The 14,496-nt window shown below is 49.6% G+C and overlaps 2 protein-coding genes across 2 annotated transcripts; both read right to left on the bottom strand.

Moving 5' to 3' along the window:
* Positions 1-2,208: 2,208 nt before the first annotated feature.
* Positions 2,209-2,619, bottom strand: LOC142302257 (histone H3). Its single transcript, XM_075343331.1, has one exon. It carries the CDS (start codon positions 2,617-2,619, stop codon positions 2,209-2,211), a length of 411 nt encoding a protein of 136 aa, XP_075199446.1.
* Positions 2,620-3,483: 864 nt separating this feature from the next.
* LOC142301024 (histone H1.11R-like) lies at positions 3,484-4,128 on the bottom strand. The gene has a single exon (XM_075342046.1). The coding sequence runs from the start codon at positions 4,126-4,128 to the stop codon at positions 3,484-3,486; it is 645 nt and encodes a 214-aa protein (XP_075198161.1).
* Positions 4,129-14,496: the final 10,368 nt, after the last annotated feature.

Genomic DNA, 14,496 nt, shown 5'->3' with positions numbered 1-14,496 from the left:
AACCGTTCTGCGGGAATTTCATATTCACGGTGTTCAGCAAATCAGCACTCAGGGGACTTCTGGCTCCTCCCACAGACGCTGTTAACCTTTCCGAGCCTGCGATGTTCCCAGCCACCATGACAGTAAACTGCGCCGATCTCCCGCCCCTCCCCCCGCAGCAGGAGCTGTAGCTTCTCCTCAGAAACTGTGGGTGGCTCTGAGAAGAGCCTTTGTGTTTTGTTTGGTTATTTTTCCAGCAGAAGCATTAACCCCCGAAGCCGTAGAGAGTGCGGCCCTGGCGCTTGAGCGCCTACACCACGTCCATGGCGGTGACGGTCTTCCTCTTGGCGTGCTCGGTGTAGGTGACGGCGTCACGGATCACGTTCTCCAGGAAGACTTTCAGGACGCCGCGAGTCTCCTCATAGATGAGGCCGGAGATGCGCTTGACGCCTCCTCTGCGGGCGAGACGGCGGATGGCGGGCTTGGTGATGCCCTGGATGTTGTCCCGGAGAACCTTCCTGTGCCGCTTGGCGCCGCCCTTCCCAAGACCTTTCCCTCCTTTGCCGCGTCCAGACATCTTCCACGTAATCAGCAGAAAACTATGACTGACGAGCGCACAGTCCTCATTATATAGAGCGAGGGCGGACCAGAAAGAGAACAGGAGAGAAGACGTAATTCCGAGGCGGAACATTTGCATCGTCAGCTCCGCCCCTCCTATGCGGATTGGCTGAGCGCAGAACTGTTAGGGATTTTGAATTTCCCGCTCATTGTCCGGTTATTTTCCTGCTTCTATCGTGATTATGTTAAATATAGACAACCTTCATTCCAGTAAACCCCATATAGTGCTGTATATTCCAATTTTATCCTGCATATCTCCATATACTGTTATAGAACCCCCATATAGTGCCATAAATATTACTGCTGTACACTCCCACATGGTACAGTATACCTGCATAAATTAGCCATATACATACGACATATTGATCTATAAGCCCATATAGTACTAACGTGTATAGTCCTCATATAATCCTGTATACCTCCAAGTACTGTTGCAGACTGCCATATTGTGTTATATAACACGCACCAATAAAATAATTTTCTGTCCACGGAGCTGGATTTCTCCTCTTTGCATTTAGTCTCGGCAGTAACTATCCGTGCTCCGCAGATGACTGCACTCAGGCATTACTGGGGAGCTGGACTTTGTCTCCTCAGTCCTGATACACCCTATATACAGTGTGCTACAAATCACCATAGAGCATATTGGTGCAAACACCCACATTGTGCCAGGTCCCTTTTGTTTTATTCCTCCATGTAGGGCTGTATCTTCCCATATAGTGCGCTATAATAGTAATATAGTCCTCTGAGGGTCAAGAAACTTGTTGCAAAGTGATGATTGGCTGAAAAAATTGAACTTCCGCTTAGTGGCCGATAGCTCCTCCCGCTCTTTGTCGCCATCCGTGTATAACACGCGGCCTCAGGGCGGACGTTCTGATGAGATTTCTACAATCCGACGATTCCCAGCGCCCGACACAGATCTGAGCGATCTGCAGACGCTGAAGATGTTTATCTCTTTCTCACGAGTCTTAACGAATTACACACACGCACTATTTGAGCAGCGCGAAATCACAGCCCGATACAATTTCCGACCGATCTGCAGATATTCACCAAGCAAAACAGCGACCTGGAGTGAGGATCCCCCTGGAACATCTACAGATCCCACAGCCCCCGACATCAGATCCCAATAAGTGCATCACAGGGCGCATGAATATCCCTGCGTAACCCTCCTCAGTCCTTCACTGATCGCTGTGATCCTGACTGGACCGGAGCCGCGGAGAGTAAATCCAGCGCCACAGCATCTCCTGCTCCAGAGGTGACGCAATACGATCACTGCACCCGACACAGCAGGGATTGCAGCGTCTCCAGGATCAGTGGCGGCTGAAGAGAGCGGTCTGGAAGACTCCGATATCACCCCAAACTGCGCCGCACATTGAGCCGCTCCTAGTGAAAGGACAATGGTAAGAAACCACCATAATCTAGATACAGACGCTGCGGCTTGTGCTTAAGAAACAAAACAAGAGACAAACAGGAGACTCGGCAGCGCCGCCCGTCACATGTACAGAGACCGCGGGGAATGAGGCGGAATCAGAAACCAGGAATCAGCTCGTCTGAGGGAGGATTTGGTGGCTCTGAAAAGAGCCTTTGTGTTGTGCTCGGGGGTGCGGGACAGATCTACGCCCTCTCCCCGCGGATGCGGCGGGCCAGCTGGATGTCTTTGGGCATGATGGTGACCCTCTTGGCGTGGATGGCGCACAGGTTGGTGTCCTCGAACAGCCCCACCAGATAAGCCTCGCTGGCCTCCTGCAGGGCCATGACGGCCGAGCTCTGGAAGCGCAGATCGGTCTTGAAGTCCTGGGCGATCTCTCTCACCAGGCGCTGGAAGGGAAGCTTCCGGATCAGCAGCTCGGTGGATTTCTGGTAGCGGCGGATCTCCCGGAGAGCGACTGTCCCCGGCCGGTAGCGATGCGGCTTCTTCACTCCGCCGGTGGCGGGAGCGCTCTTCCTGGCGGCCTTAGTGGCCAGCTGCTTGCGGGGAGCTTTCCCTCCGGTGGATTTACGGGCGGTCTGCTTAGTTCTGGCCATAGCGATGTATAGACGAGATCAGGAGTGATGAGAGGAGCGGCGGGAGCAGAGTATTTATCCTCCTGTGCGCGTCCTGATTGGCCTGTTTATAACCGCCCCCTGCACTTCATTGGTTACTGCACACAAAAAAAACTATCTAGCCAATAACCACCTGAGGTCTCTGACCAATCACTTTTCAGATAAAGCGCCGCCCCTCAGTAACCCCGCCCCTCAGTCTTAACCCCGACCCTCAGTGTTAACCCCGCCCCTCAGTCTGCTCGCCACCCTTGTAACCCCGCTTTTCCTGTGCGTGTCGTCATTGGTCTGCAGAAAAACGCCCCCTGTACTCTATTGGCGATGTGACAAAAAAGAAAATAATACAGCCAATAATCATCCTAAGTCTCTTACCAATCAGTCTTCAGAAGAAGCTCCGCCCTTTAGAATCCCCCTCGGTAACCCCGCCCCTGTTGTAACCCTGCTTGTGTCCCTCCCCCTCAGTGGTCCCGCATCTCCCCCCTCCCATGATGCGCTCAGCTACTCACTCATTTCCCGCCGCTCTAATAAACAGTGTCACTTCTCGGCTACACGCGGCTCTGGAGCCACCGATGTAACTGCAGCTCCATCTCCCCGCACACAGCGCTGTACAGAGCAGCTCCCGCATTATCACTACATCCCCCGGCAACATAATCATCTACCGCCCCCTGTACACGAGATCACCGCGGAGATCTACATAGCGAGAAATACAAATACTGGTCATAGGGGGACAAGAGTGACACTGATCACACAGCTCTGCAGGACAAGAGTGGCACTGATCATACAGCTCTGCAGGACAAGGTGGTGGCTCTGAGAAGAGCCTTTGTGGTAGGAGGACAGAGCGGCTCTCGCTTATTTCTTGGCCGCGGGCTTCTTGGCTTTAGTCACCTTCTTAGCCGGACTCTTGGCAGCTTTGGGCTTTGCCGCCTTCTTAGCCGGACTCTTCGTCACCTTCTTGGGCTTTGGAGCGGCCTTCGGCTTCTTGGGGCTCTTTGCCGCTTTCTTGGCGGCTGCTGCGGGCTTCTTGGCCTTTTTCGGGCTTTTCTTGGCCGCGGCTGGAGCCTTCTTGGGCTTCTTTGGAGATTTGGCCGCTTTCTTGGCTGCCGGCTTCTTAGGCTTGGCCGCAGCTGCTGGCTTCTTCTTGGCCGCCTTGTCCTTCGTCTCCTGCTTCTTGTTCAGCTTGAAGGACCCGGAGGCGCCGCTGCCCTTCATCTGGAGCAGGGAGCCCTTGTTGACCAGAGCCTTGATGGCCAGCTTCAGGCGGCTGTTATTCTTCTCCACATCGTATCCTCCGGCAGACAGAAGCTTCTTCAGGGCGGCCAGAGACACTCCACTGCGCTCCTTGGAGGCGGACACGGCTTTCATGATCAGGTCGGAGGCGCTGGGACCGGAGGATTTGCTGCTTTTCTTGGCGGCCCCGGATTTCTTCGGCGCCTTCTTAGACTTGGCGGCCGGTTCGGCGGGAGGAGGAGCGGCGGCCGGTGCGGTCTCTGCCATCGTGTGATCGGAAAGTAAACACAGAAATCTTCTGAAAGAGAGAAATCACTGAGACCGGAGCAGGAGGCGCCTATTATATATACAGTCTTACTGCGCACTGATTGGTTACTGCGCTGCACCATCCTGAGCTTCCATTGGCTGAAACTGAGCACAGGCCCTGCCTTCTCCCGGCTGAGCCCAGTGAAGCTCCGCTCTCCTCTTGTGCTTCCCTGCCCGGGATAAAAGCTCTATATTATCGGCTACAGCCGGACGGGTGAGGAGCTTCCGCCATCACTTGTCCTCCGCCATCATCTCCGCGGAGCGTGTGTGGCCGTCACTGCCAGAGATGCCGGGAAAGAGCGGAGAAGATCCCGGGATCAGCGCCGCCGTCCTCCCGATCTGCTCATCACTGAGTGTCCGGGAAGATAAACCTGCTGCGGGAGCTCGTCCTCCTATTCCCGGCTCTTGTCACCACCACAGGGATCTTCACTACAATATCCATCGTGCAGGCAGCGGATTGTACGATGTGGGGGCGACCTGGAGCTGCTGAGAGCCCAGAAGGGTAACACAGGCGATGGCCTCCGCTGCCTGCACCTCCCGGAGCTGGAATATAAATCTATCCCGTGTTTGCAGAGTATTGGGGGGAGGACACGTCTCCACATTAGTGGATCACACCCGGAGGAGGATGAGTGCGATCTCCGGCACAAGATTGTGTCTTATCCTCTGCAGCTTTTATCTCTGAGGCCTGTAATGGAGGGAAGAGCTGTGCTCAGGCGATGGCTTCACAATGCGACTCACTCCCCATCAGAAAGCAAAAAAAAATCCGTGTGATCACAGAAATATTAATTCACACAAGTGACACCAAATATTGTGCAAAAGGTGAAATACTGAGGAAGAAGCGGAGACACAAAATGCAGAATCCACACACAGAGCACTGCTGTATATACTGCACAATCAGTACCGATCAACAGCATTATAAGTGCCCATAATAATAGAGCAGGGTGTACAATATATACAGCTGTGTGTACAATATAGTGTACTCTATTGTTTACTTTATACAGACTTGAAGAGAAGGAAATGCATCTGTGCATCCTAATGCATGTGAGAACTTTGCAGAATTCTCCAGTAAGTGCAGGGAACAGGGGAAGGTTATGGCTGCTACAGCGAAAGAAAAGTGAAGACATGGAGAAAGCGGACAAAGTTGGTTATGGAAGTGAAATGAAAGCTTACAAGTCACCAAAGGAGAAAGAGTGAAAAAGTTTAAGGACCCAAATGCTCCCTCTGTTTTCTTCTTGTTTTGCTCCAACTTCCCTCCTGAAATCAGAGGGCAGCAGCCAGGTCTGACCATTGGGGACGAGGCAAAGAAATGAGGAGAGATGTGGAATAACAATTCATCAGGGAACAAGGAGTCTTATGAGAAGCAAAAAACCCCCTGAAGAAGTACAAGGATATGGCGCTGTATCGGTCCAAAAGCAAACTAGATAGAGCCAAAAAGGTCCCTGCTGAGCCTGAAAAGGGTGAATAAGAGGTTGAAGGAGCAATCTCCATCAGTCTGTTTTCATTTGCTTCTATAGCACGTCCCATTCACTGAACGTGTAATAAATGTTGTCCTCCAGAAATAATTATTAAATTGTTTCACACGTTTCCTTAGTTTGGAGTTAAAAAATAACCTTTATTAATTAATTGAAAATAAACTCCTATAATGTCCAATAATAGAAATCACAAATATAAGAAAACGTGAAGTGCAAACTGCTGCCTAAATATGATCTACCCATCCACAATCCATATTACATGGGCTTTTTATCAAGCATTCATTCTGCCATTATTTACAGAGCAGACAATGTATATGGCGCTGATTCATCTACTATACGAGACAAGTCACTGAACAGATCATATAATGTTGATAGACAATAGATCTGAGAGGGGCACACTTATTATTATAATCATTCACTAACGTTTCCACTATAGATAGTCAATTATCTTATTTAAGAAATGCTCAAGTGACTATTACAACATTCCAGTCAGTGACTGAGTAGATTAATACCAGTCTCAAGAATCAGGCTATACATCCTATTTTCATTGGTCAAAAGTGAGAGCAGATAGCAGCGTTAGAGGAACTTTTTCAGTAACTAAATCAAGTTTTCCTGGTATAGTATGCACCTCCAGCCAGAAGAGTAAACATTTCTATTATACTCAGGCGGTAACATCAGGCCACGTGGAGCTGGACTGTGAAGATTCCCCGCAGCTAAACTGCCAATAAGCCCTGTGCAATGTACTGAGCGGTAGATCATTTTATCTCTAGTGCCTCTCTATCGTGTACGCGCCCTACGCGTTTTATCTGAATTGTTGATTGCTGCCCAGATTCATCAGGGGTATGTGGAAGCTTGTCTAGTTGCATGATGTTACATATGATGCATGTAACAAATAGTAGGCCGCATTATAGCTACAGCGGGGAGCGGCTCCTGCTTCCTCCCTTCAGTCCACCAATCAGCCTGCGATCCATGACATGATGGAGACTGCTGGCTATCAAAGCGGAGAAATGGGGAAACTGTAACCACGGCCTAACACAGCCAATAGCGTTGCTCAAAGCAGCATCAGCAACCAATAGGAATGGATTTCGGACCCAATCATATCTTATGCAGACACAGACCCTATGCAGTACAATGTAAGAATCTGCAGCAGTAAGTGACGATAATAATTACATTATATTTATCACCAGCAGTCAGTAACATCAGCATTTACTATAAATTCATAAGAGACCGGCCATATCTGTATAACACAAAGCCCATTCACTTCTATAGGTGAACGGCGATATATCAGCCGCGGGGATAATAATGGGGTGTTTATTATTAGCTGTAACATTAGCATTAGATCAGATGAATTACCTGCAATACAAGCAAAGCAGGTGACAATGAGGAGCTAAACACGGGGCTGATACATAGCGGCATTATTGTATCTACACTGCAGCCGCCATCGCAGCAATCCCGATTATTCCAATATCAGACACAGAACAGCTCAGCAAATACAATGCTCAGCCTCGCAGGGATTATGCAGCAGAGCATAATAGCCATGTATAGGATTATAGTTATATTACAATTATTACATATCTTCTCTTTATAATAATACACTCACAGATGAATCTATAACAACTTTTCATTGCACGAATGTCCTTGTTCTGGGCAGAAAGAGGAAGATGAAAGCTCCTAAACCCGAACATCTTCATTGCACGACCTGCTCTGCTGGGGATCTGGCTCTGACAAGGGCTCTTTTAAGAGCCACCCACAGTTTCTGAGGAGAATCTACATCTCCTGCTGAGGGGGGAAGGGCGGGAGATCGGTGCAGCGCTGCCCGGCTTCTTCCGGGTTAATAACTGCTGTTAACAAAATAGAATGTATTAACATTCCCGGGATAGAATGTATGAATAGAATGTATTAACGCCCGGGATAGTAACTGTCTCTCTCTTTCTCTCCCATTCTCTGTCTGTCTCCCCCTCTGTATATATCTCTCTATCTCTCTCACTATCTTTGTCTGTCTGTCTCTGACTGTCTCTGTCTCTTTCTCCGTCTGTCTCAATCTCTTTCGCTGTCTGTCTATCTATCTCTTTCCTTGTCTATCTATCTCTGTCTCTTTCCCTGTCTGTTCCTTTCCCTCTCTTTCCCTGTCTGTCTGTTTCCCTGTGTCTGTCTCTGTCTCTTTATCTGTGTCTATCTCTTTACCTGTCTCTCTCTTTCCCTGTCTGTCTCTTTCCCTGTCAGTCTGTCTCTTTGTCTGTGTCTGTCTCTTTGTATCTGTCTCTTACCCTGTCTATGTCTGTTTCTTTCCCTGTCTGTGTCTGCCTCTTTCCCTGTCTGTGTCTGTCTCTTTCCCTGGCTGCATTGTGACACGCCAACATTCCATAAAAGGGCGTGGCTGCGCATTCTTCTGAAGTTCTGGCTGCACTGTGGCTCCCAGCTTCATTCGCTTTAATGGAGGCAGGTTTTTTGGCGAATAACTGTAAAGCGTGGGGTTAAAATTTCCCCTCGAAACATAGCCTATGACGCTCTCGGGGTACAGAAGTGTAAGTGTGCAAAATTTTGTGGCTGTAGCTGCGACGGTGCATATGCCAATCCCGGACATACACACACACACACACACACACATTCAGCTTTATATATTAGAGATATATACACCGTGTTTTTCCTTTTATAAGGCACACCAGATTATAAGACGCACCCCAAATTAAGAACTTAAAAAGGTAAAAAAAAAAAATTGTTGTCCTTCATATAATCCGGTGTTGTCTTACCGGAGGGGGGCAGCATTGGTGGTGAAGCGGGGTCACAGGAGGCAGAGGTTGTGCTGGCAGCCGCAGCGGGTTAGTAGCGTAAGCCACAGCGGGTCCATACAGAGAGGAAGCCAGCACCGACAGGCACCCGGCTGCCTGCATGCAGCCACAGGCACCCAGCCACCAGAACGCATCTGGTCGCCACACAAGCAGCACCCCGGTAAGCTGTTTTAGAATTTTAAGATGCATCCCTCAGTTTCCTCCTAAAGAGGAAAAATGCGTCCTATAATCCGAAATATATTTATATATATATATATATATATATATATATATATATTACATATATATATATATATATGCATCTCACATGGATACGCAAGATGCACAGTGTCTGAATTATGGCCTATAAATGGTGCACAACACTAGGTCAGGCGGGTTAGTTAGCACTATATTATAATTATAAGTGCATCACACATGACATACTTGCCAATTTACCACCTGAATTCAGAAGATCCACACACGTCCTGCAAAAATGTATAAAATGTGCCATACCTCAAATAGTGAGATATTAGTTGATATTTTGGCCCAAAATATGGAAGCTCGCAATCCACGTCAAGGATTCTCACATTCGTGTGAGATGCACATATATATAGTGCTGATTATCCTCCTGACCTAGGTTTCTGATGTTATTTATAGCTCCTTTTGGTGAGTTTTTTGTTACAGCTCTCCACAGGCAGAGCTAGGCCCCATGGCGGATGTTGGGAGTAGTAGTCTATTAGTGAAGCGCAGGGCTGAAGGTGGATGAAGAAAGGGAACGACACAGGGATTGCAATCAAAATTCTTTACTCACTGTTGAATATCCCATAGCAGCACCCATAGTTCAGTGACCTAGTTGTCCATCAAACAATAAAACTGGGTTAACAGGAACACATGTCTAATATGGGTAGGGATTAGAGATGAGCGAACCGGTCCCGGTTCGGCTCGAGGTCGGTTCGCCGAACGGAGGTCCCGTTCGAGTTCGGCTCGTCGAACGTTCGACGAACCGAACTCGAACTGCATAGGAAACAATGGCAGGCAATCACAAACACAGAAAAACACCTAGAAAACACCCTCAAAGGTGTCCAAAAGGTGACAAACAACTCACAACACATGGGAAAGTGACAAGGACATATACTCATGTGAAAACAAAAGAGCTGGACAAGGAAAAAGAGGAGGACACACAGATATATGAGTATATGCAAGGAAACATCGATTCCATTATTGTGCAACTTGAGCCCTGCTCATTTTAGGCTTCCAATCTTGATAAATTGCCTGAGCTCGCCACGTACGCCTTGGGGATCTTGTCGTGTCCTGCAGCCAGCGTTCTCTCGGAACCTGTCTTCAGTGCTGCTGGGGGTCTGCTGGCAGATAAGCACACATGTCTGTCCACTGACAATGTGGACATGGCTCTCAGAGGACTTTTCTTCCCCTGGGTCAGCCAGGGGACGGGAAAGGCACGCGTATTTTTGAGAGTGCTTCATGCCAAGCATCTTTTTCTTTTTCAAAAGGGGGCTCAACCGATGCCAGTCAAGTGGGGTGTGTGTGGCCCAGTTAGTGGAAACGAGGGAGACTGTGGTTGGAGTCCCCTCGCTGTGTCTCTAAAAGAACCAAGATGAACAAGTCATGGCTCTCAGAGGACTTTTCTTCCCCTGGGTCAGCCAGGGGACGGGAAAGGCACGCGTATTTTTGAGAGTGCTTCATGCCAAGCATCTTTTTCTTTTTCAAAAGGGGGCTCAACCGATGCCAGTCAAGTGGGGTGTGTGTGGCCCAGTTAGTGGAAACGAGGGAGACTGTGGTTGGAGTCCCCTCGCTGTGTCTCTAAAAGAACCAAGATGAACAAGTCATGGCTCTCAGAGGACTTTTCTTCCCCTGGGTCAGCCAGGGGACGGGAAAGGCACGCGTATTTTTGAGAGTGCTTCATGCCAAGCATCTTTTTCTTTTTCAAAAGGGGGCTCAACCGATGCCAGTCAAGTGGGGTGTGTGTGGCCCAGTTAGTGGAAACGAGGGAGACTGTGGTTGGAGTCCCCTCGCTGTGTCTCTAAAAGAACCAAGATGAACAAGTCATGGCTCTCAGAGGACTTTTCTTCCCCTGGGTCAGCCAGGGGACGGGAAAGGCACGCGTATTTTTGAGAGTGCTTCATGCCAAGCATCTTTTTCTTTTTCAAAAGGGGGCTCAACCGATGCCAGTCAAGTGGGGTGTGTGTGGCCCAGTTAGTGGAAACGAGGGAGACTGTGGTTGGAGTCCCCTCGCTGTGTCTCTAAAAGAACCAAGATGAACAAGTCATGGCTCTCAGAGGACTTTTCTTCCCCTGGGTCAGCCAGGGGACGGGAAAGGCACGCGTATTTTTGAGAGTGCTTCATGCCAAGCATCATTTTCTTTTTCAAAAGGGGGCTCAACCGATGCCAGTCAAGTGGGGTGTGTGTGGCCCAGTTAGTGGAAACGAGGGAGACTGTGGTTGGAGTCCCCTCGCTGTGTCTCTAAAAGAACCAAGATGAACAAGTCATGGCTCTCAGAGGACTTTTCTTCCCCTGGGTCAGCCAGGGGACGGGAAAGGCACGCGTATTTTTGAGAGTGCTTCATGCAAAGCATCTTTTTCTTTTTCAAAAGGGGGCTCAACCGATGCCAGTCAAGTGGGGTGTGTGTGGCCCAGTTAGTGGAAACGAGGGAGACTGTGGTTGGAGTCCCCTCGCTGTGTCTCTAAAAGAACCAAGATGAACAAGTCATGGCTCTCAGAGGACTTTTCTTCCCCTGGGTCAGCCAGGGGACGGGAAAGGCACGCGTATTTTTGAGAGTGCTTCATGCAAAGCATCTTTTTCTTTTTCAAAAGGGGGCTCAACCGATGCCAGTCAAGTGGGGTGTGTGTGGCCCAGTTAGTGGAAACGAGGGAGACTGTGGTTGGAGTCCCCTCGCTGTGTCTCTAAAAGAACCAAGATGAACAAGTCATGGCTCTCAGAGGACTTTTCTTCCCCTGGGTCAGCCAGGGGACGGGAAAGGCACGCGTATTTTTGAGAGTGCTTCATGCCAAGCATCTTTTTCTTTTTCAAAAGGGGGCTCAACCGATGCCAGTCAAGTGGGGTGTGTGTGGCCCAGTTAGTGGAAACGAGGGAGACTGTGGTTGGAGTCCCCTCGCTGTGTTTTACATGCTTTTAGAAGGTCATGACATGGCTTGGAGGTTGACTTTCATCATCTGCAAACTGTTGGCTACCAAAATGCTGCCTTTCCAACAACTGTGGTTATAGACAATGAGGAACATACTGATGAAGATGAGACGCAGATACCCGATTGGGATGACAACTTAAATATTCGGTCAGGGCAAGAAGAGGCTCGGTCTGAGGGGGAGGGGAGTGCAAACACAACAATTGATGATGAAGTTCTAGATCCCACCTACTGTCAACCCACAGTCAGACACTCGAGGAGGTCAACAGAGGCGGTGGAGGAGGATGCAACCGACGTCGAAGTAACCTTGCGCCTTCCTGGACACAGTCGGAGCACTGGTAGCACGTCTACAACTGCATCCTCAGCCACCACTCTGCCTCTGAGCATTATTCGGGGTGGATCAACAGGTCGCATGGCCTCTAAGCCTTGCCTAGCCTGGTCCTTTTTTGACATAAAAAAAGATCGCCCAAATTATGTGATCTGTAACATTTGGCATTGTTATCTTACTAGAGGTCAAAACCTCAGCAGTTTGACAACTTCTTCCATGAATCGTCACATGAATAAATATCATATGGCCTGGTGGGAAGCTCACCGTGCTGCAATGCGGCCTAGCGGAGCCAACCATCCACCGCCTGCCCCTTCCAGTGCATCCGCGCGCTCGTCATCTTCTAGGACTGTGGGGACAGCTGTCACACCTGTTTTTCCACCCACAACTTCCACCACTGTAACCGCAACAGGCAGTTTGCTTGGTAGGTCGTCAGTTGGTTTGGAAGGGGAAACAAGTGATTGTGTACAGCTCTCTCAAACATCGATAGCACCAACGTTGGATGAAGGCAACATCATGTCTCCGCCTGCACTTTCCTCACAAACCTGCATTTTTCAAGGGACACCCTACTCAACACCGTCTACACACAGCAGCCAGATCTCTGTCCCTCAGATGTGATCAAATAAAAGGCCACTTCCTGCGACCCATGACAAAGCTAAGAGGTTGACTCTATCCCTCTGTAAGCTGTTGGCTACCGAAATGCTGCCTTTCCGCCTAGTGGACACACAGGATTTTAGAGACCTTATCTCTGTCGCTGTGCCCCAGTACCAGATGCCTAGTCGCCACTACTTCTCTAAGAAAGGTGTGCCCGCGCTACACCAGCATGTCACACACAACATCACCGCTTCCTTGAGAAACTCTGTGTGTGAACGGGTGCATTTCACCACCGATACTTGGACCAGTAAGCATGGACAGGGACGTTACATGTCGCTGACTGGCCACTGGGTAACTATGGTGATTGATGGTGAAGGGTCTGCTGCACAAGTCTTGCCGTCCCCACGACTTGTGTGTCAATCCTCTGTCTGTCCAAGTTCCGCCACTGCTTCTGCATCCTCCACCTCATCTGGGTCCTCCACCTCCGCCCCAAGCCTGCCTGGTCAGGCCACCAGCGTTCTCACTGCGCAGAAGGAATCACGCACCCCTCATTACTATGCTGGTAGCAGAGCGCAACGACATCAGGCGGTCTTTAGCTTGACATGTCTTGGGAATAAGAGTCACACAGCTGAGGAGTTGTGGTCAGCTCTGCGGTCCGAGTTTAATAAATGGTTGTCTCCACTCAACCTGCAGCCTGGTAAGGCCGTGTGCGACAATGCTGCAAACCTGGGTGCGGCCCTTCGCCTGGGCAAGGTGACACACGTACCTTGTATGGCTCACGTGTTGAACCTTGTCGTCCAGCAATTTTTAACACACTATCCCGGCCTAGATGGCCTTCTGAACAGGGCACGAAAACTGTCTGCTCACTTCCGCCATTCAAGCGCCGCAGCTGAGCGACTTGCATCGCTCCAGAAGTCTTTCGGCCTGCCGGTTCATCGCCTGAAATGCGATGTGGCGACACGCTGGAATTCAACTCTCCACATGTTACAGCGACTGTGGCAGCATCGCCGAGCCCTGGTGCAATACGTCATGACGTATAGCCTGGGCCAACGAGATGCAGAGGTGGGGCAGATCACCCTGATGGAGTGGTCTCAGATCAAGGACCTATGCACCCTTCTGCACAGTTTCGACATGGCGACGAATATGTTTAGCGCTGACAATGCCATTATCAGCATGACGATTCCAGTCATTTACATGCTGGAGCACACGCTAAACACTATTCGGAGTCAGGGGGTGGGACAACAGGAAGGGGAGGAACTACAGGAGGATTCATATGCGCAAGACACAACAACATCACCAAGGTCCAGACGTTCATCATCACCAACGCGGCAGGCATGGGACCATGGGGGACAGGGATCAACAAGGGCGCATGGTAGCAGGCGAGATGTTGAGGAAGGTGCAGGAGGACATGAAGATATGGAGGACGAACTGTCCATGGACATGGAAGACTCAGCAGATGAGGGGGACCTTGGTCAAATTTCAGTTGAAAGAGGTTGGGGGGAGATGTCAGAGGAAGAAAGAACGGTTAGCACCTCTATGCCACAAACACAGCGTGGACTTGGTCCGCATGGCTGCGCAAGACACATGAGTGCCTTCTTGTTGCACTACCTCCAACATGACTCTCGTATTGTCAAAATTAGAAGTGATGATGACTACTGGCTTGCCACACTATTAGATCCCCGGTACAAGTCCAAATTTTGTGACATAATTCCAGCCATAGAAAGGTACGCACGTATGCAGGAGTATCAGCAGAAGCTGTTACTCGATCTTAGATCGGCTTTTCCACCAAACAACCGTGCAGGTGAAGGGAGTGATTCTCCCAGTTGTAACTTGCCAAACATGGGATGGTCTCGTCATCTTCAACAGTCTACCCGTACCAGCAGCACTGTATCTGGTGCTGGTAACAGCAATTTTATGGAATCTTTTCATAATTTTTTTAGACCCTCCTTTGCAAGGCCACCAGAGACAACAAGTCTGACACATAGTCAACGGCTGGAGAGGATGATACAGGAG

The sequence above is a fragment of the Anomaloglossus baeobatrachus genome, chromosome 4 (assembly GCF_048569485.1).
Source record: "Anomaloglossus baeobatrachus isolate aAnoBae1 chromosome 4, aAnoBae1.hap1, whole genome shotgun sequence".
NCBI classification, from domain to species: Eukaryota; Metazoa; Chordata; class Amphibia; order Anura; family Aromobatidae; genus Anomaloglossus; species Anomaloglossus baeobatrachus.
This window is presented reverse-complemented; position numbering and strand designations above follow the sequence as displayed.

Bases quoted from the DNA above. Each gene is read 5' to 3' on its own strand.
- LOC142302257 (XM_075343331.1), bottom strand. From the start codon at position 2,619: ATGGCCAGAACTAAGCAGACCGCCCGTAAATCCACCGGAGGGAAAGCT.
- LOC142301024 (XM_075342046.1), bottom strand. From the start codon at position 4,128: ATGGCAGAGACCGCACCGGCCGCCGCTCCTCCTCCCGCCGAACCGGCC.